The sequence below is a fragment of the Neomonachus schauinslandi genome, unplaced genomic scaffold, assembly GCF_002201575.2.
Source record: "Neomonachus schauinslandi unplaced genomic scaffold, ASM220157v2 HiC_scaffold_243, whole genome shotgun sequence".
Lineage (NCBI taxonomy): Eukaryota > Metazoa > Chordata > Mammalia > Carnivora > Phocidae > Neomonachus > Neomonachus schauinslandi.
In genome coordinates, this window is record NW_025408944.1 from 1 (window position 1) to 21,397 (window position 21,397).

The 21,397-nt window shown below is 46.4% G+C and overlaps 1 protein-coding gene across 1 annotated transcript; it reads left to right on the forward strand.

The window, feature by feature from the left end:
- Positions 1 to 55: 55 nt before the first annotated feature.
- LOC123323701 (death-associated protein kinase 1-like) lies at positions 56 to 16,990 on the forward strand (the record flags this gene model as incomplete). Its single annotated transcript, XM_044912167.1, has 14 exons — positions 56 to 183; positions 354 to 402; positions 491 to 517; positions 1,010 to 1,162; positions 1,528 to 1,573; positions 2,730 to 2,819; positions 4,175 to 4,267; positions 6,681 to 6,800; positions 7,248 to 7,346; positions 8,825 to 8,923; positions 9,866 to 10,063; positions 11,346 to 11,543; positions 16,655 to 16,753; positions 16,869 to 16,990. Coding segments are annotated over exons 1-14 (1,511 nt in total), but the record flags the coding sequence as incomplete, so codon positions are not given.
- Between the last annotated feature and the right edge of the window lie 4,407 nt (positions 16,991 to 21,397).

Consider the following 21,397-nt stretch of genomic DNA (forward strand, 5'->3'; position numbering starts at 1 on the left):
ATACACTGTTTTGAACACTGGTGTACTATTTTTCTCTTTTTTTTTTTTCTAAGCCCGAAAACATAATGCTTTTGGATAGAAATGTCCCTAAACCTCGGATCAAGATCATTGATTTTGGGTTGGCCCATAAAATTGACTTTGGAAATGAATTCAAAAACATATTTGGGACACCAGAGTTTGTTGGTAAGTTTCTTTTACTCCTGTGCTCATTTATTTCTCATAAATATAATGGCAGAATGTCCCCTGCTGTAACATCATCTATTTTCCTGGTACATATTTCTAGTTTATACCTGATGATAGAATCTGTTGACTCACTTTCTTTCAAAACTAAACATGTGTTTATTTCCTCTTAGCTCCTGAGATAGTCAACTATGAACCTCTTGGTCTTGAGGCAGATATGTGGTAAGGAGCATGCCCCTGATGCTGTCATCTTTCTGATTTACTTTACTGTTCTTCTGACATTTGCTTCTGGTTTTGTTTTTGTGTCTAGGAGTATTGGGGTAATAACCTATATTCTGTAAGTATCAAAATCCATGTCTCATATTCTTTTCCTCTTTCTTTGAGACCATATGTCTTATTAACCATCTATGTGTCATGTTGATCTCTTCAGTTTATGCATGCTTTTTATGTAAACATATTCATTTTACACCCCCAGAACACGTTTAGTTTATACTAATTAAACATGTTCTTCTAATTCCCAATGAGTCATCAGAAACTGCCGCATAATCGCTGAAAGCAAGCATGGCTGTCCGTCACTGCTGAGAAAATAGGAAAGGGGTGTTTTTTTAACTACTAGATGCTGTTCCAAATTAACTTTTTAAATGCATCCTAAGCATTAAGCTTTTGTGCATGACAGATAAATGCCCTATAAAATGTAATTGGATTCTGAACTAACTGCCCGAGCACCGGATTATAATCTGATGCCTCACTCCCCTTATCAGCTATTATAGGAATTACATAACAACCCAGGAGGTAACTATTCACATTCTGCACCCCACTTTATTAACAGCCTAAGTGGGGCCTCCCCATTTCTCGGAGACACTAAGCAAGAAACGTTAGCAAACGTATCGGCCGTCAACTATGAATTTGAGGAAGAATACTTCAGTAATACCAGTGCCCTAGCCAAAGATTTCATAAGAAGACTCCTTGTCAAGGATCCAAAGTGAGTGTCCCTTATTCCTGAAGGGTTCCTGGCTGTGGCTTCAGCTGGACCAGGGGTGATACCTGGATTGTGCATGCAGCCACGTTTACGAGAGCCTGGTTGGTTCTGCGTGGCAAAGGAAAGCATGCCATGTGGAACGCTTTGGAAAATGCAGGCAGGGCCCTTTGGACCTGCTCAGTCAGTCCCTGCAGATACAGTAAAATAGTCCCAGAAAGACCAACGTTCTTTCCGGCTTTCTTCCATGAAGCAGGCCCTGAACTGCATTTTCCAGAGCATCTGCTTAGTAGGCCCAGCCGGCATGGAAACAACCTAGTGTTTGCTTCTATGGTCACAGCATTTTTTTTCTTTCCCCTCCCCCTACAAAGGAAGAGAATGACAATTCAAGATAGTTTGCAGCATCCCTGGATCAAGGTAAGTTGCCTATTGTGATTGGTTTGGTATTATAGGGCATCCTGGAATGCATTTGCCCTAGGGTATTACTAGTTACCATGGGGTCTCACCACAGATCACGTCTGCAATATTGTTTTTTATATTGGTGCCGTATTTTAAGACGGCTGACAGATGAGAGTGTCCTAATGGTCATGGAGGTGGAGAAGAATGAGCTGTCACAACGCGGGATTCTAAACCAGGAGCTGAAGGTCAAGTCTACTCAACAGCCATTTTTGGTTTGACCTGTCAGATGGTGGCCCAGAGAATATTTTAAATTTTTTGGAATTGATTTCCAGCATAAATATCATATCAACCCTGGATTTCCAGTGTCTGTTGTAAAATCTGAAAGTCTACTAATACTGAGCCCTCATTCCGTAAGGCTTCCAAACCCTGCACAGCTGCCTAGGTGACTGAGCCTGTGGCCACCCCCTGGCATATTATATACCTCTGCATTCCCTGAGACACCCATTGGCATTTGCGTTAAAGAACTAAAGTTGCTCCAGCTAGAGCAGAAAGGACTGAGGGTGAGGAATACGGCAGTTACAGAATAAAATCATGAAACTGGTAAGGGGATTGCAGTGTAACAGCTTGCATTGCTGAAGTAGGTTTTGGGCATCCAGAGAGTTCTGCTATGTGAGCTCCTAGCAGTTGCCTGGGCTCCCTGAGGAGGCAATGGTGTCTCCTTCTCTTGGAAGTAGAGCTAATGGCCTCCTAAAAAGATGCAGTACAGGGGATTCTAATGCTGTCAGACAGGCCAGATTTGCTAACCTCTGAGTCCCCTACCCACTCTAAATTACTTGATGATGTTAAGTTCACATGCGTCATCACATAACCCCACCATGAATCTTGCCATTCCCAAACTCTCAGTGTGGGAAGTTGACATTCAGCCTGGTCCAAGCTCAACTCTTCAACTTTTCCCAAGATCCAGTCTTTATGGATTTTATCAAACCCTTAGCCACAAGAGTTGACCTCTGGAGACTAGGTTCCTAGCTCTTGTGTATTATCCCAGCTTGTTTTGTTGTTTTGGTAAGGTGAGTGTGTGCACATCCCAAATAATTAGAGGTTTCCAAAAGTTGTCATGGCACACATTTCCATCATTTGAGTGCTCTAAATTTGCTTTCTTGGACTTTGATTTTAGCCTAAAGATACCCAGCAAGCACTTAGTAGAAAGGCGTCGGCAGTCAACATGGAGAAGTTCAAGAAGTTCGCAGCCCGGAAAAAGTGGAAAGTAAGAGTGTTTGGCAGGGAAGAATTAACTACTTTCTTTCCTCTGCGGCACTGCCTCTGGCCAGTCTCATCTCTTCTGATACCGGCCATACAAAAGTGCATCCTTTTTTTGTCTGTTTGTTTAAATTTACTCTATAGTCTTCTGCACTGTGAGGCTATTTTCAAAAGATAAGCAAAAACAATATTTCAGTCCTCTTTAACTCTGATTTTCATATGTAATTTTGAATTTTTTAAAAAAATCAAAACCATTTCCAAGGCAGATTTTTAAATCAGCACAACAGAAGTACAGTGCAGTCTTTTCCTAAATGCAACAAGCCGCATTTTAAATAAATCTGTTCTTTGTGGTAAGCAGCATGGAATTGTGTTTGTAGCAGAACTTGTGTAAATGGTTCTCTAAAGCCAGCCTTGGTCTGTGAATGGTGGAGATGGGAGTGGGGCAGGGCCATGCGCATGTGGTCTGTTGTACTTTTTCAGTGTGGATGGCCTCCGTAGGGGCTGTGTAGGGCATGGCTCTAAAAGACATTCCAGTCAACTTTGAACAAATAAAAATTCAAGGTTAACAAGGTGACAGGATGTCTTCCTATGCCCAGGGTCATGCGAAGCCCAGAGGAAGCAGGTACTTGGCATGTCTCTGAGCATTGCGCCGGAAATGTACCTCATTTTCACACCCGTCAGGTTCGGGATGACGTGATAGGGGATGAGGAGGACCACAGCACTAGGTTACTAAGACTTAACAGTCTGAAGGAAGCCCTGAGAATAGGCTTAAAATATAGAGAGAACCACCATAAGTTTCTCTCTTTTTTTCTCTCTTTTTCACACACACACACACAATTATTTATTGTTGCTTTTGCCCTTGAGAGTAAATGCAGGCGTATTTTTGTCCTATAGGCTAAGGAGTTCCCCACTGTTTGTTTCCAACAACTGTATGAATTTTGATAGTCACATTGCTACCATTATAAGCTTGCCTGGGCACAAGGACACAGGACAAGACCCTTGCATACCATGCTTCTCTGAGTGGGGATGTGCAAGGGGTTTGTTAGGGTAAGATTCCACTGCTCAGAAAGTAGAGAGGAACATATTAAGAGAAGGGATGAAGGCTATGCAATTGTGTAGTTAATAATGAAATGTGGAAGGAGAATCTCTATCCTGTTGTCTTGATTTATAAGACCTTTAGAAATTTCTTTAAGCAAATATGATCCAACCTGCTTATAGGACCTCCCACCCCTAAAGAACATGCCATCAGCAGTGAATGCTATCTCAAAGACTTTGCCATTTGCACTAATTTGAGTATCCTTATATAAGCTCTCTTTCTTCCTCTCCCCCTGCATTTATGTTTTTGTTTTTTTTTTTTTAAAGCAATCTGTTCGCTTGATATCACTGTGCCAAAGATTATCCAGGTCGTTCTTGTCCAGAAGTAACATGAGTGTTGCCAGAAGCGATGATACTCTGGTAAGCAAACCTGTTTGCCTTGGTGAGGTTCTTTCTTAGCACTGTGTATTTCAAATGTTCAGGTTGTTTGATTTGTTCAACAACCCAGAAAACGTGAAGTCACGGAAGTGTCAAGCCTCTTCTTCCTCCGCTCGAGGGAGGGAGTTGGGTGGCTGATTTGATGTACTCTGTTGCTTCTCTTGTTCTTTTTCTCTTTGTTTGTATTGGCACCATACCCACTCCCACCCACTGCCTCTCACACTCCCACCCCCCACCCCACCCCTCCCACACTCACAGTTTGATGAGTGACTGGCCAGCAGAAGAGGAAGGAGTTTATTCTAATTTTCATGAATAAAATGAGAGTCCTCTATTGCCACTTACCTTGGAAAATACTGGGTCGTAATAGTACAAAACGGGCAGACACTCCTCCTGCCAACACACACCCACCCACCCACCCAAAAATCAGGACAGATACTGTGGGGCTTGCTGGGGGAGTTCGTGGTAGACCAGACGGCTAAACCCACTTCCTCTGTTGACATTATATTGCATGTGTAACACCCTTGAGAACAACTCCATAATTTTTTCCCCTTAATCCACACTGAAACCTAATCATAGGTTAATTCTTCAGATATGATTGGACACATCTGAATTCAGTAAGACTCTCCCCTGACAGACAACAGGGCTTTGGGAGCCCTGGAGGTAGAGGGAACTTCAGAGAAGGCAGAAAGGGTGGTCCTGTAAGAACCAGCCTGCTCCTGTGACTACTACATAGTGAGTGTTTCCCGAGCGGCTCCAGGGACTCCGTGGGCAGGATCACACATCAGCAGACACCACCTCTTCTTTTCCCCCTGACACTAGTTGCTTCACTGAGACTCCAGGTGTAGCCTTGTAGAGTAAAAAGAGATAGGAAATGTTAAGAAGAAAATAGGAGCGGGAGAAAAGCAAGGTCGGAGGAGGAGGCGGTGGAAGAGAAAGTTTGGGTTTGGGAATTGTTTGAGGGTAACAGCGGAACCAGGGACAAGACAAAAACTATTAATCTAAGTAAGATGCGAACAATCAAATGGTATAAATTAAAATCATCTTGAATAATCACTTAGGGGAAAATTTAAGTGTCGCAATGCAAAGTTTAGGGTAGGACAGGGCTTTGGGGTGTGAGGGGCTCCGGGTGGGATGACCCCTCCCACAACTCAGGTTCCCTCATAGTCCTGGTGTCCTGCTAATCATGGGGACCTGTGGTAACAATCTGCTTCTTCTTCCCATTCACCCCATTTCTCTTGGCTGTCACTTTCATGCATATGTCTCTAAGTCATCAACTTGAATTGTGACGGAAAAGCAAAACCAGTGACATTCTTAACATGGGCTCTGTACGAATATTTTTAAAACGCTCATGAAGTTTGTGTGGATTCAGATCCATAGAGAAGAGAAAGCAGAGTCCAGAGAAATGCTTTCTCCATTCTGCCCCAAAAGCAGAGACTCAGCCTCTGTAGATATGCTTTTCCAGATTTGAAATATTAGAAGCCATACCCCTGTAAGTCCAGAGATTTTGTTTGGGAGTTTTCTGGCTTATTCCTTAGTTTTAATGTGCTGTATTTGGTAATATCTTATTATTATAAGAGAACTTTGACAAAGTGGCAAAGATTTAACTAAGTTGTTGTTAATATTCTCTAGTTATTTTCTCTTTGTAATGAGAAATGCATCTGTTTTCCTTTTTCTGGCCTTTATTCTCATACTTCTTCCCCTCTAGGGTCTTTATATATATGTTAGTTGTGACCAGGTTTCAGAGAATGCCATGTGATTCTATACCTAGAGAAGGAAGAAATTCCTGTGATTAGAAAATAACAATTCTATAATTGAACGAATTACAAATTAAGACTATAGAATTCAGGGGCGCCTGGCTGGCACAGTCAGTAGAGTGTGTGACTCTTGATCTTGGGGTTGTGAGTTCAAGCCCCACATTGGGGGTAGAGCCTACTTAAAAATAAACTAAAATCTTAAAAAAAAAAAAAAAAAAACGGTGTAGAAATCAGAAGTATCATTTCCTTGGTTCTGTGGTTTTTAAGAGTCTGGGTTATGCCTGCTGTATTCTACAGTGGTGTGGGGACTATATATTTTGAAAGATGGCTAAGATAAACACAGAGGGTAGTTGGTTATCAGTCATTGTTCTAAATCTGAGTCTTGAAAGCTGTTTGCTGTGTGGGTTATAATGCAAGTGACATGAAGGCCCAGGTAAACAGAAGGTAGTGTTAGTTTCCAACATGGCAGGAGCCAAAAGAAACCCCCTGCTTCCCTTCATGACCAAGTGGATTTGGGGAGGAAGTGGCTTACTTTCCTCTGAATGCTTCTCTTGACAGATGAGCATTGATTTCTCTTATGTTGATAAGAGGATCATGGCCAGCAAGCTAACTCTTTTTCCCTCTTCACGGTCCCTCTCAAGGATGAGGAAGACTCCTTTGTGATGAAAGCCATCATCCACGCTATCAATGATGACAACGTCCCGGGCCTGCAGCACCTCCTGGGCTCATTGTCCAACTACGATGTTAACCAGCCCAACAAGGTCTGATGCTGTTCTAACGGGGACGGGGCGGGGGCGTCACTGTGACTGTACACCTCCAAGTCCAAGGTGGAGAGGATCCCTCTACTTCTCCATTCCCCCTGGCTGTTACAAACGCCAGCCTGTGGGGAAATCACTTCTGTGTTGAGAGTGAATTGAGTTAGAAATGAGGTCAAGGGCACTCACTGAGGGCCTTTCTTCATGCCCCCCCGCCCCGCACCTCTAATCATGACATTGTAAATGTGCTCCTTCTGCAAAAGCACATGTCACCCTTGACTGCGAATCCAGCAGAGAAGGGCTGTGTATTGTCCTGGCTCTCCCCGTTCCTGTGAGGCAGCAGAGTTGTGTGTCTGGTGAGACGCAGGAAGCTCTGTGGTGTGGGGCCGCTGTGATAGTTGCTTTCCCTTTCCCACCAAACTTGAAACAAATTTTCTTTCTTGCCTCTTCCAGCATGGGACGCCTCCGTTACTGATCGCTGCTGGCTGTGGAAATATTCAAATACTACAGTTGCTCATTAAAAGAGGCTCAAGAATCGAAGTCCAGGATAAGGTCAGAATTTTGTTTTATTGCCACTGAATTAGCTTTTAAGTATTTCCAACTGTTTATGTTAGAGCTAACAGAGAAGAATAACATGGGCCCCTGACTTCATTTCTCCGTTTCCTGTAAAGGAAGATGAACTGCCTAACAGGCTGGTCCAATCTACCCCAGATTCACTCCTGACTAATCACATTTACTCAACAGCGTTATTAGATGTCACATTTGGCAAAATTTTCATTACCTAATTAATCTCATCAGAAGTACATTTGCCTCCATGTTTATTAGGGCAACAAAGCAAGGACAGTACATACACTTTGAGGTATAGGTCACCTTGGAAGGATAGACACAATTGTTTAACAGCAAATAGTCATTACAGTGGGTCTGCCGTCAGCTTCTGTAGATTTTCAACAAAACTATAAGTGGACTGGATCTGATTCTTAAGCAAGTTCTGACCAGAAATTGAAACGAAGGTTTTAAGAAAAGAAAAACGTCATTTTGAAATAATTCTAGATTTACCAAGAAAGTTGCAAAGATAGTACAGAGAGCTTCCCAGGTTGAAATGTAATTCAAGTTCTTGAAAGTATACCTACTTTTTTCCCCTTCTAATCCTACCCCCAAAAGGACCTAGGGTATTGATTTACCAAAAGAGGTCCTCAAATTACTTGAAAAAGTAAGAGAATTCTCAAAATCTTCCTGCAGAGAATTTAATTTAGAAGTTTCTTTCTGCTGCTGGCTTGCTCTAATATTAAAATCTGCAGTTAGCTGAACCTGATACTTGTAGACTGGTTTGTCATGTTCAGTCAGGACTGCCGCATACAGTTGTATGGAATGTGCACTGCTCTATATCTAAGGGATGATACGTCAAAGACACACACATACACACACATACACACATATATATTATGGCAGTTTTGGGTCAGGTAAGCATCAAATATCTTGTTTTGTTTTAAATCCATTTATACTCACAAGTTTTGGGTAAAGGATATAAGTAAAATATCCTAAGGAAATTGCACGTATTACAAATTCACAGAATGTGATTGTGGGCTAATAGTGGTGTTTTTTAGAATCTCTGAGAATGTAAGAAATCACATTCTAAACATAGACAGTGAAATCAGAAACTTGCTCATAAATAAAACTGTTTAAATAACGTAATATTAAAGAGGGAATTTTGTGTTTTTTAAAAAGAAATCACATGGCTACGAGCATCAATATATAAAGAGGATTGAGAACCACCATCACAGAAAGGGAGAGCGTTCTCACTTAGGACGTTTTGTGACAAACAGGATGAGCTACGTGTGTGGCTTTAACACTAGCTCTGTGGGACACATCCTACCCCAGGGTCCTGGGCCCAGTCACCAAAGGGGCATCTGGCCTGAGGGTGGTGGGGACCCCAAAGGGGAAGACATGGAGGCAGGCATGCGTGGGATGTGGCCTCCAGTCCTGTGCATTTAGTTTCCGCAGTCTGCTGAATTTGGCTCTTTCTTTTACAGTCTGGAGAGACAGCGCTTCACGTGGCCGCTCGCTATGGCCACGCCGATGTGGTTCAGTTATTGTGCAGCTTTGGCTCTAATCCCAATTTCCAGGACAAGGTGGGTCATGGTAGTCGATGTCCTTTCATTTGCTTGCTTGCTGCATGGATGTGCACATAGCCGATTGATACAGTCGGGTCCTTTGGGTTTTCTGCTTTGATTTTAGAGGGCAGCCTCAAACCAGAAACACTAGTGTTCATTCATTCATTCATTTATTCCTCTGGACAGCCCTACCGGTGGGTTGCTATTATTATCATCCTCATTTTACAGAAGAGAAGACTGAGGCACAGAGAGGGTCAGTGACTTGCCCAAGCTCACACAGCTCCTAAATGGTGGAGCCGGGGCTCAAACCCACACAGTCTGGTCCCTGAGTCATGCCGTCAGCACTACAATGTAATAACCTCTCATAGACAGACATACGTGTCTAAGGATGTTGATGGTGAATATACAGGCCTTCCAGTCCTGTAGACCTGGCGGCCAGTCCTTCCGGTGACTTGTTAAAGCCCGATTATCTCGGCACTTCTTTGCCAGAGCAACAATAAATTATGTGACTCATCTTTATGGTACATCCATGACAGAAATCTTGAGGGGTTAAGATAGTTGCAGGAATGCTTGCTTGGATAAGTGCTGTACTGTGAGGAGTCTCAGATGAAGTGAATGAAGGCACTTTCACAAGAAAGATGCTAGGAACCTACCCACACCGGGGCTCACTCGTTCAGAAGAGCTGAGCCGACGACGGTTCCAGGGGGCTCCTGAAAGTCAGTCAGTAACCTGCAGGGAAAACCGAATCTGTCCAACACACAAGTGTGGAAGGCAAGAAAACTAATGAAGGAGAGACGTCACACCCACATCCATTATTTCAGATGAACATTTTGCCCCAGCGGCCACGAGCCTTTTTCTCCGTGCTCTGGGACTTGGCTGCCGATGACGGCTAGAACTCAGCGTGTGCACACTTGCGTGTTGTCGTGTCCGTCTCCTCTATGCGTGTGTCTCTTTGGCCAGGAAGAAGAAACCCCCCTGCACTGTGCCGCCTGGCATGGCTACTACTCTGTGGCCAAAGCCCTTTGCGAAGCCGGCTGCAATGTGAACATTAAGAACCGAGAAGGAGAGACGCCTCTCCTGACAGCCTCTGCCCGGGGCTACCACGACATCGTGGAGTGTCTGTCGGAACACGGAGCCGACCTTAATGCCTCCGACAAGGTGCTTTGTGGGTAAACATACCACACTCCCTGGCAAGTGATCTGGGGGGCTGGGGGGACCACAAGCCTCCTCCATTAGTTTACCTAAAATAACAAACTCGAATGTAGCAAACTACAGTGATCTTTGTCGTCCCTGTTTCAGAAGCTCTATGGCCTTTTCTAGATTCTGTTTAATAATTAATATTCATTGGTGGCATAGAACACTTTATGGTCACATGACTCCGGTGTCTATTTTATGTTTAGCCTTTTTCGCTTTGGAGCAGGTACAGTGAGCCTAAGACAATCTTCAGTTAGGATGAGAATTGGCAACTCACTATTACTTTGTAGATAAACAAAGAAACAGGTGGTTTATTTACTTTCATCACCGGCTCTTTTGTAAAAAGACAAAACCCACCTTTAATTGTCTGATAATTGCCATTCTAGGCCAGGTGTTCTTTTATTAATGATGCCAATTCAGCATAATCTATTCTTACTGTGAGTTTGTACTTACGTGAGGCTGTGACGTTACTCTGTATAGTCCGATTGGGGACGCTGTAGTTAAGTTAGCACCTGCCATTTGTGGAATATTTTCTTAGTACGGAGAGGTGGTTCTCAATTGGGAGCAAGCTTGTCCCCAGGAGACATTTCGTAATGGCTGAAGACCTTTTTTGGTTGTCACAGCCCAGAGTCCCCACACAGACATGTCCCCAAAATCTCTCCCCGGCACAGGGAACTCAACATGTCTGTTCGCCAGGGAATCCATAACAAGTGGAGGGAATTCTCAGGCTGGTCTTTTTGGGATGCCTGGGTTCAGCATGTTATATTTGCCCCTGATATATACGACAGCCCTTGAGCACATCCCTTCCATGTTTTTTTCCTCAGTTTCTCCCAGGGTAAGATAAAAGAATAGTCTTTCTGCCTAGGAAGTTAGTAAAGATGCTGAGCAAATGTTTTTAAAAGTGGTTTTCAAGTGCTTGATGAAACAGGCCATTGAAGTACCAACACTTACTTAAGTTCTATAAAGTCAGGGACAAGAAGAAGTGTCGGCTGTTCCTATCTGATTGTACTGGCCGCGCCCGGATTAGTCAGGCTGAGGGTCAGCTTAGTCTGTGGTTATTCAGAGTGGGGTGCACGAAGCCTCTTGGCCACCCACCAGGAGGAAAGTCTGTGTTGTAAGCCTCCTTCGGGCTTTGTACTAGCAATGCTGTTACCAATTCATCTTGGCCCAGTGGCAGCTGGAAAGGCGAGTGGTCAGGCCCGCATGCCCAAGGGAAAGTGCTGATGGCCCCTGGTGCTTCTTGCAGGATGGACACATCGCTCTTCATCTTGCCGTGAGACGGTGTCAGATGGAGGTCATCCAGACTCTCATCAGCCAGGGATGTTCTGTTGACTTCCAAGACAGGCACGGCAACACCCCCCTCCACGTGGCCTGCAAAGATGGCAATGTGCCTATTGTGGTGGCCCTCTGTGAAGCCAGCTGCAACTTGGATGTCTCCAACAAGGTAATGCCGGCGGGGATCTCTGCAGGGACCAGCGTGTGCGTCCATCCACCTGCCTCTGGGTTTGGGCAGCCTGTTCTTTGCGTCTTGTCATTGTTCAAAGTCTGTGTTACTCAGGGGGACCTGTTCCATCTTATAGGGCTCTCTACTTAACGCCATATTTTACATTTGGCTTTTGAATAACGTCCTGAAGTAACAGAAAGTTATTACATTAATAAGTACTTCCTACCTAGCCAGGTTGTTGCTTACGAACGTCGAGAGAGGGAGAGAGAAAAAGGGAGTGTGTGTGTGTGTGTGTGTGTGTGTGTGTGTGTGTGTGTGTGACCTCTTGTAGAGGAATCCCAGAACATCGGTCAAATGAGAGCATCTTTCTGGAGCACTCAGTCTTCAGGAAAACACCTCATTGAGAATCTGAGAACCAGATTTCTGTTCTTAGCTTCACCCACTGAGAGTTTTATCGTCAAGCATTCACACCCTTTTTTGTGCTAAATAAATTTGGTAAGACCAAGGGAATATTATCATTTGGCAAATAAAGAAATGGAAATAAATAATTACATGCTCCAAAAACCCCAGATGTTGACTTCTAGAAGTTAGTGAACACCTTCCCTTTTTCCTGAGCACCATTTGATTTTCATTACCAAAAAAGACAGAAGAGTTGGGATATTCCTGTGGTTTTAGCCATGTAACTGTATGTAAGGCAAACACTATTCTTTTGTGATTGTGTTAAAAAGAAAAGTCCAAGTAGCATTAAATTTTTGAATGTGGGAAGTGTTTGTTTATAAATGGCAGTCTTAAAGCTAGCAGAATTTTATTATGATTTATTTGAGGTAAGAGAATTAATATCTGAAACAGCAGGAAAATTACACTCCTACAAAAAATTACTCCTCTCACCTATTATGTGATTAATTCTAAGGAAAATTGAAATTGGCAATCTTCGCATTCTGGAAACTTGAAAATGCAACATCATAGGTCTTAGCCATTAGCTGCTGTGCCAGTTGCTTTCTTTGTTTATCCCATTCTGATCTTGCCAAGTGGCTTAAAGGGAGAGCCAAGTGTAATATTAAGCAGCATCAAGAACTTGACTTTCCTTCCAGGAGTCTTTAAACAAAGAGTGGCTTCAAGGAACATTGTGACACTTACTTGAATACCTTTGGAGTTGACCATAGCATGCACAGCTAGCTACTTTATGCACAGCATTGGAGATGAGCTGTCCCCTGGGAAGGTGGAAGGACTCAGGGTACTTTGCACTAAGTTAAAGAAAGGAATGGGTGTTTACCCCATGCCTAAGTGCAAACAGTGCACTTGCTAAATATGCTCTCTAAAATACCCAGCAAGAGGGGCGCCTGGGTGGCTCAGTCAGTTAAGCAGCCGACTCTGGATTTCAGCTCAGGTCATGATCTCTGGGTCATGGGATTAAGCCCTGCGGCGGGCTCGGTGCTCAGTGCAGAGTCTGCTTGAGGATTCTCTCTCTCCCTCCCCCTCTTCCCTGCTCTGCACACACTCTCTCTCAAATAAATAAATCTTTAAAAAAACAAAATAAAATACCTAGCAAGATAATCCTAGACTTTCGTATTTAAAAACAACTGGCTTATTGAATGGGAAAGCCTTTCCATTTTTGATGCTGCGGATGGGAGTTCAGACTTGCCCCCTTAGATTTGTTTTTACTGTATACAGCAACACGGCCGCTCAGAGAGGGCATTCAGTAGGTGATCTGGTCATGGACTTGAGCTCAGCTGAAGCTCCAAAGTGTCATCCTCCTGGAATCCATAGCCTAGTTCAGGCGGTTATCTGGAACCTGTCCAGAGCAGCAGCTGCTGATAAGCAGCTCTGCGCACTTGGACACACAGACAAGTTCCCCAGGCTGCCATCGGTGTCTCAGGGGCTCAGTGCACCGTGACGCCTTCTTCAGAGGACTGGGAACATCTTTGGTTTTTTTCTCCCTTTTTTTTTAGTTTTTTGTTTTAGGAAAATGATGGAGCTCTAGAGGAGCTTGAATGATGTGTATTAGTAAGAGGAAGGCGTTATTTGCTTGGAAAGCACATCTGGCTTTACTTGGCCTCAGCCTCGTAAGCAACTGTCCAAATGGACGTGGCACATGACAGCCCATGTCCCACAGGCAGACAGTCACTCCTTTCTCGTGGTGTGTCTGGCCTTTTCCTTACCTGGATTCAATTCCCCCAGAGATAAAAGTGGCCATTCAGATCCTACCCTTGTCCTCAGTATGTGACAGGAATTTGTCCCTATCTTTGACACTCATCAAAGTGAAATAGATATTTCTCAGTGTTCATTCGTCCCGTGGGAAAATCAGGAGAGTGGCTGTGTAAATGGGCTGTGTTGGGGAGCACAGGGAGGAGAGAGCTGGGTGGCACAGAGCCTATGGACCTTTACCCTTCTTCCTCTGGGATGGCTTTTCTTATCAGCGAAGACAGAACGCATGTTGTGCTCATACACACATACACATGCACACACATGCACACACAAATGCACACACATGTGCACACATGCACACAGACCAGCACAGACACATGCACCCACACAAACATGCAGAAAGACGCATGTAAACAGATATGCACACATGCAAACAGACAGATGCATATACATGCACACACATGCACATGCATACACAGATGGGCACACATGCAAACAGATGCATATACACGTGTATGCACATGCGTACATGCAAACAGATGCATGTACACGCACGCATGCACATGCTCGCATACACAGATGGGCACACATGCAAACAGATGCATATACACGCACACATGTACATGCACACACATGCACATGCATACAGAGATGGGCACACATGCAAACGGATGCATATACATGCACACATGCACAAGCAGACACGCATGCACGTACTTCATACACACGTGGGCACACATGCACACGTGGATGTGCGCACACACGCATGCATGCACATATCCAAGTGCGTGAGTGAGAATGCTGTGCCAGCCAAGTGTGTATTAACGCCTTTCTCCAGTGGCACGGTGCTCGGCGAGGTCTGAGGGGCTTGTGGATGGCGGAGGGAATGGCTCTTGCCCTCAGGCTGCTTTTCGCTCCAGCCGCGTCTCCTGTTGCAGTCTCTGCTGTGAAAGCAGACAGGTGTATGGCAACACGGACCTTGGCACATTAGAGAAACCGGGAGAGCTTTTCAGAGACATTTAGCGCTTTGCTGGATGAAGAAGAGGGGAGCATGTGTTTCCGACTGAGGGAAGTGTTCGTCTATGTTTGGGGATGACTGTCTGGATGCACCTGCAGCTGACATGGGCTGTAGGTATTTAGGGAGGCAGGCAATGGGGCACAGAGAGAAAATGCAGGTGGAAGGGAATCTTGGGTCCAGATGGCAAAAGACCTTGACTCCAACGCTCAGGAGTTTGGGTTTCGTTCTATCAAAGGTTGGAGCCTTCAAAAGCATCAACTTCCTAGTCCTTTTTCTTTGTTGTCCTTCTTCCCTTCCATAAAGCGATACCTACCACTGCCAAGCTTCCGTTCCTTCCACATAAATCCAAACACTTCATCGCATCTTTACAGTCTCCTCTTTTCCTTCTCACTTCATTTCTAGGGTATTTGAAATTTTCATATCTGCTTTCTAAAGCTTTCTAGATGACAGTAAACAAAACACAGACGTGTATGCCCATTGCAGCATTATTTATAAGGGCAAGGAATGGAACCACCTTAAGTGTCTGTCCTCAGAGGGCTGGCTGAGTGAATTATGACATATCCACACGCCACGCATTATTCAGGTATCGGAAAGAACGTAATAGATTTAGTGACAGGCATGGCAAAGTGTCCGCCGTGTACTGTTAGGTGAACGTATAAAGTGGAGTATGATCATGCCCTGACTTTTCAAATTGTTTGTTTCCTTTTATGGGTTCAGAGCTAAAAGCTTGGAAGGAAAAGCACCAAAGGGATCAGCAGGACCTGCTCTGAGGAGGGAACTTGGGGGAGGGGACAGAAGGAAAGGAGCACTTCTGTTTTCCACCCCATCTCGCCCTGTCCTTTGCATATTCTAAATCAGCATGTGTTAACTTCAGAACAAAAGCTTACAATTGCAAATAAACAGCCTAAGACTGGTACCTGAACTTCCTCAGCCTCCTTTGTCCTAGGGTCTCAGAACTTTCTTTGTGGTTCCCCCAGGGCAAAAGAAATACCTAACCTCTCTGTTTATTAAGTGGTTTGGTCCAAATGACCTAGTAAGAATTTATGTCCTAATGACTCAGTACCTGTGGGAAAAAATGATCCACACAAATGGAAAGAAAGTGAATATTTTTATTTCCGTCTTCCATAACCGCAATGGCGTGCCGATGGGGCGTGTGTGCTTTTTGGGCACCTCACAGCCCCTGAGACCTTGAACCCAGGTTGGACACTGCCACCCTTACTTCCCTTCCCATTCTACCCTGATGTCCTCAAGATACTGGTCTCTTGTCACAGGAACCTCCAAACACCCTTTGTGCTGACGTGGAAGGGAAGGCAGTGCAATCTCATGCTGAGAGCCTGAACTGCCTGGAGCTAGTAGTTCACTTAGTGTCTGAACCTGCTGGTTCCATCAAAAATGTAAAATATTCCTCAGTAGCCCATGAATTCACTGCAATGCCCTGAGGCGACTGGGCACACAGTTTGGGAACCGCAGACATAAACAACAGGGAGCCTGGTGGGCATGGCCTTGCAGTGTCACCTCCTTAGAGTGACTTCAGTAGCTGTCGTTCCATCCCTTTGTCCCTTGCAGTGTCTGTATTTGAACTGTGATGCAGATCTTTCTGGAACTTTGGGACCCTTTATAAGAGCCCTGACTCATGCCTCCTTTTTGCCCGCACAGCGGGAGACTTGATTTAGTTATGATAAGCCTCCCACTCTTAAATCCCTTAGAGTTTTATTTCCAAGTTACTCTCTTCACTGGAAAATGCTTGCACCCGTTCTGCCGGGCCTGCGTCCCTCAGGAGCAGGCGAGTTTCTGGAGAAAAGTTTCTGGAGAAGGCGCACTTCCTGCGCCTTCAGGGGGATCGCAGATCCCTCACACAGCGCTGGCGCATGGGGTAGACTCTCAATCAGGGCCGGCCTCAGCGTCGATTGTGAGAAGGACTCTCTTTGGGCTTTTTTGTGTCTTCCAGTACGGCCGAACTCCTCTGCACCTTGCGGCCAACAACGGGATTCTGGACGTGGTCCGCTACCTCTGTCTGGCGGGCGCCAACGTGGAGGCCCTGACCTCGGTGAGTTACCTTCCAGCAGGAGAAAGCCAGAGAAAGCGAGAGAAAACGTCTCAGGCCTTGAGGGCATGAGGGGAAAGGTATCCGCTGTGAAGCTTTGCTCCTGCACTGCACTTAGGGGGAACAGTTGCCCACGCAGAGCCAGGGCGAGGGCTCGCTCTGCCGCCTCCCCTGCGCATTTTGTGGCCCGCGCTGCCACGAAGGCCTGCCGTGGCCCACGTTCCACAACAGCGCCTTGGGGTGTGTGGTTAGACATGCGTGTTTTCCTTTCCTCAATGCCCCCCTCCCCTACAGGGCTCTGGAGGTTCCTGGGGTGAGGGTGGGGTGGGGAACTGCTTAGGAGAGCTGTTGTCTCCTGTTTAAGAAGTCTGGCTTGGCTCTTAGGCCCGCATAATGATTTTACAGGAGATGCTTCAGTTCCCCTGGCCCCCCCACTCCCCATTCCACACCAGGTACCGCCCTGCTCCATTTACATCTCGGGAAATACCAAAGAGGACAAATCCGGGGGGCTAATGAGATAAGGTTGTAATTTTACTGCTTACAGGGAAATACTATCATTTGACTTGCTTCTGGCCTAATGGTGGGTTGAGTCTCCCACTCTGTTATGTGGGAGACTCCTGAAACTCACTAGTGCTTTGCTGACATGAAGTGTTTGTCTAAGGAGAGCCATTGGAGTTTTAAAATATGGCAAAAATTTAAAATATTTTGGGAAAATCAGGGCCCTGAGGCTGGAAGGGAGGCCTCATTTCCTGGAGAGGCATGCAGGGGTTGGCAAACTAGGGGCCCCAGGCCAAATCCAGCCCGCTGCCTGTTTCTGTAAACAACGTTTTATTGAGACCCCGCCATGCTCATTATTTACGTATTTATGGCCACTTGCATGCTGTAAGGTGGAGCTGAGCAGTTGCAACAGAGATCCTATGGCCTACAGAGCCCAGAGTATCTACTCTCTGGCCCTTTACAGGAAATGTTTGGTGACCCCTGGTGGAGGACATTGCCTCCCTGAATGCGCTGATGTTCCTTTGATGCCTTCTGTCCCCACAAGTACTGGGCCCATTCTCTGCAGTGTTGAGCCCTGAGCTGGGCTTGTAAGCCCAGGGAATGCCAATGCTGTAGATGGGATTGTCCCTTCCTTAGGGCCCCTCCCCACCCCTCACAGAACCCCACATGGCCATGCATGGGCTTCTAGGCCTGATGTGCCATTATCAAACCCTGCCCAGCCATGTCTTGGCATTCAATTCAGTTACTCCACAGTGCAGGATTTATATGCATTTTTATGAGGAAAAGTGTATATATATATATATATATATATATATATATATATATATATATATTTTTTTTTTTTTTTTTTTTCCCATCACAAATGTTGCCTCATAAAAAATAAACTGTCAAGGATGGCTCTGAGGATACCAGATGCTGATTCTGCCAAACCCCACAGTCAGGTTGGACACAGTAAAATGTGTGGCCCTTGGCCTCTGCTGGGTGGTTGGTGCTACCCCACGACCTCTGTTGAGCCCTGGGTCCTCTCCCTTTGCCCTTGCCCACAGCAGCTGTTTCCTTACTTCCCACCAGGGGCCTCTCCCTCCAGCCCAACCTCAGGTGTATCTCCTCGTTCATCCTCTGCTTACGACTGTGCCTCCCTGGCACCCCTCGTTTCTTCAGTCCCCAAATACTGGGCACATACTGTGCACCAGGCTCGGCTAAGACCCAGGAACACAGAGGGGCCTGGGCAGATGAGCCCCCCTCCCTCAGGAAACTTCCAGTCTAAAGGGGCCCTTATGACCCGACTGGCCCAGCCTCCAGGGCAGGTGCGGTGGAGACAGAGGTCTCCCTCTTAGATAGAGCAAGGGGCAGCCTCCCAGGTGTCCAGCAGGGGGCGGTATGATCACCAGACCCGGTGTCGCGAGCTGACCTCTCCAACAGAGCCATCACACGTGCAGCAGGTGCCATTCTAAATGTTCTAGAAGCCACATCCAAAAAGGAAAAGAAATGAAGAAGTTAATTTCAGGAATATATTTTGTTTAGCACAAAACATGCAAAATGTTATCATTTCGACCTGCAATCAGTATTTTGAAACTATTGAGATATTTCCCATTCTTCGGTTTGTACTGTCTTGGAAATGCGGTGTGTGTTTTACACCCACAGGCATCCTAACCTGGGCCACCTTTCAAGCACCGAGTAGCCACGGGTGGGGAGGGGCCGCCTCCTTACTGGCAGAAACAGTGCCCGCCCCTTTCCTGTGCTGTTCTCCCTGCCGCTGAGAGGACCAGGTCCCGTATCCTTAACCCCAGCTCGCGACCCTGCGGCGCCCCCTAGCGGTCGCTTGCCGTCCCATTCTGGTCTCAGCCCCAATTACTTGGAAAAGCCTCTAAAAGTCCTGCTCTCTTTTTCCTGAACTGCCGCCCCCTCTCCCTCCGCACAGTCCCTTCTGGACGCTGTGCTCTCTGCCAAGTCTCCAGTCACCTCTTGGTAGCTCTTGCCTTCAAAACTTTTTTATAATAAGATAAAACACAGATTTTTTTTTTTTTACAAAGTACATGAACAAAAGTAAAGCTTACTGAATTATTATAAGATCGGCACCTTTATAACCCACTCAAAGGTCAAGAAATAGAATTTTCAAGGTCACCCCAAAAGCCCCCGGGGCCTGACTCAGTCGCTGCGTCTCCTTCCGCACAGTGTAACCCCGCTCTGACTTTTGGGGTAACCATGCCCCAGCCTGTCTTCATTGTCCCCCGCACCTAAGAGGCAGCAGCTTTTCTGAATCCTGGTGCATTAGCTGTCTCTCCAGGACTTGCACTTCCTGCCCCTCCCTCCCGCCTTGGGTAAGAAAACCCCACTTGGTCCTGCCTCTCCTCCTGCCTCTGCTCACCTCCTCCAGCCCCATGTCCATCCCAGTGTCCTCCCGTCCTCCGCCCCTGCCCTCTGACCACCGTGGCCTGCAGCTGCCCCTGGCCTCAGGCCCACGTCCTCGGCTCCAGCCCCACCTCCCCCGGAGCGCCCCCTCGCATGCCCTCTGGTGGGCACCAGCTTCGGAGGGCCAGACCTCCACGTTCATCCTCACCCTCCTCCCCGACCTTCTCTGTCAGTGTCGGACCTCTGCAGAGTTGCCGGGTCCAGGGACGGAGAAGCTCTGCTTGCCTCTCCCGTGCATCCTCCTGGGGGGCCTCGTCCCAGATTCTTGGTCTCATAGCACTCTGGCCTCTGGTTAAGGACCTCAGTGTGTGTTTCTCCCAGGACCAGCTCAGCCTCGGATCTGGTCCCTTGATTGTAGCCGTGGCCCTCCTGACCGTTCCATTCCATCACCACATCTGTGGTTCTGGAAAAGCCGATGAACTCCAACCTACGCTGCCGGGCACCCTCTGTGCCCAGCCTCACCCTTCACCCGGTCCCCCTCAGCTATACCTGGCAGAAGAGAGCTCTTTGAAGGTCCTGGGAAGCCCTTCGCTTGCTCCCAGCCCACCAAATTGGCATATGCTCTTCTTTCCGTCTGGAATCTCCTCTGTTTCTACTCCCTCCCTCCCCTGCACACACACACCCCTGCCATAAGACGTGATGTGCCCCTTCCTTCCATGTGAGAGACTTTTAATGCCTAATAGCAGACACCCAGGCACATAGTCACAGATGACATTAGTGGCAGGAAGATTCTGAAACACTAGCTCCTTCTCATCTTTCAATATTCGGCTGGAGCCCCAGACAGCCTAGTCTTTCTCAGCCCCCAGTAGCAGTTATGATTTACTCCCCTTTCTTGCTCTGTTGGAATTGACTGCTGATCCCCCATGAGGCTATGAGCCCTTGGCCATGATCATGTGCAATTTGTAACTGGTTTCCTGGCTTCTAACCTCACCTGCCCAGTCTGTTCCTCAGGCAGCAGCTTGTGTGACTCCATTGAAATATAAGTCAGATCATGTCCCTCCTCCGCTCAGACCCTCCATCAAGTTAGAAGTCTTTAGGAGGGGGGCTCCCTTAAAGATTGGCCCCTCACATTGCCTCCCTGACCCCCATCTCTTACTCCATCTCCTCCCTTTGACCCCCCCCCACACACACACACCACATGAGCTATATGAGCTTCTTTGAAATTGTTCAAACATGACAGTCATCCTGCTGCCTCAGGGCCTTTGCACTTGCCTTTCTTCACAGGCATCCAAATGGCTTGCTTTCTCTTCTCCTTCAGGTTTTGACTCATACATCACCTTCTCAATGAGGCCCTCCCAGACTACTCTTTGTAACCAGGAGGACACTGCGTGTTAGAATTGCTTGTGGGAATTAGCACCTGGCTCAGGGGCACAGGATAGGGCAAGGCCAGAATGCAAAACATCCAGCTCCCACCCTGTTCCCTCCTAGAAACACAGGGAGTTTGGGGAAATTCTTAGCTCTTTTATTAGTAATTAATGCTGCTTCCTTTTTTCATGACCAGTACACTGTTGGTTCTTTTCATTTGGTTTTCCCTAATCTGCTTCAAGTCCCTGTGTGGTGAGGTTTCCACCTTACAGATGAAGCCCAGGTTCCAGGAGGCCCAGTGACTGACCACACAGTTCGTGAGGGGCAGATTCAGGACGTAAACCTCGTCCTCTTATTCCAAAGGTCAAACTTTCCATGACACTGACAGGCCTTTCTTTTGGGAGCCTGAACAGTGTCTCTTAGGGCCAAGTG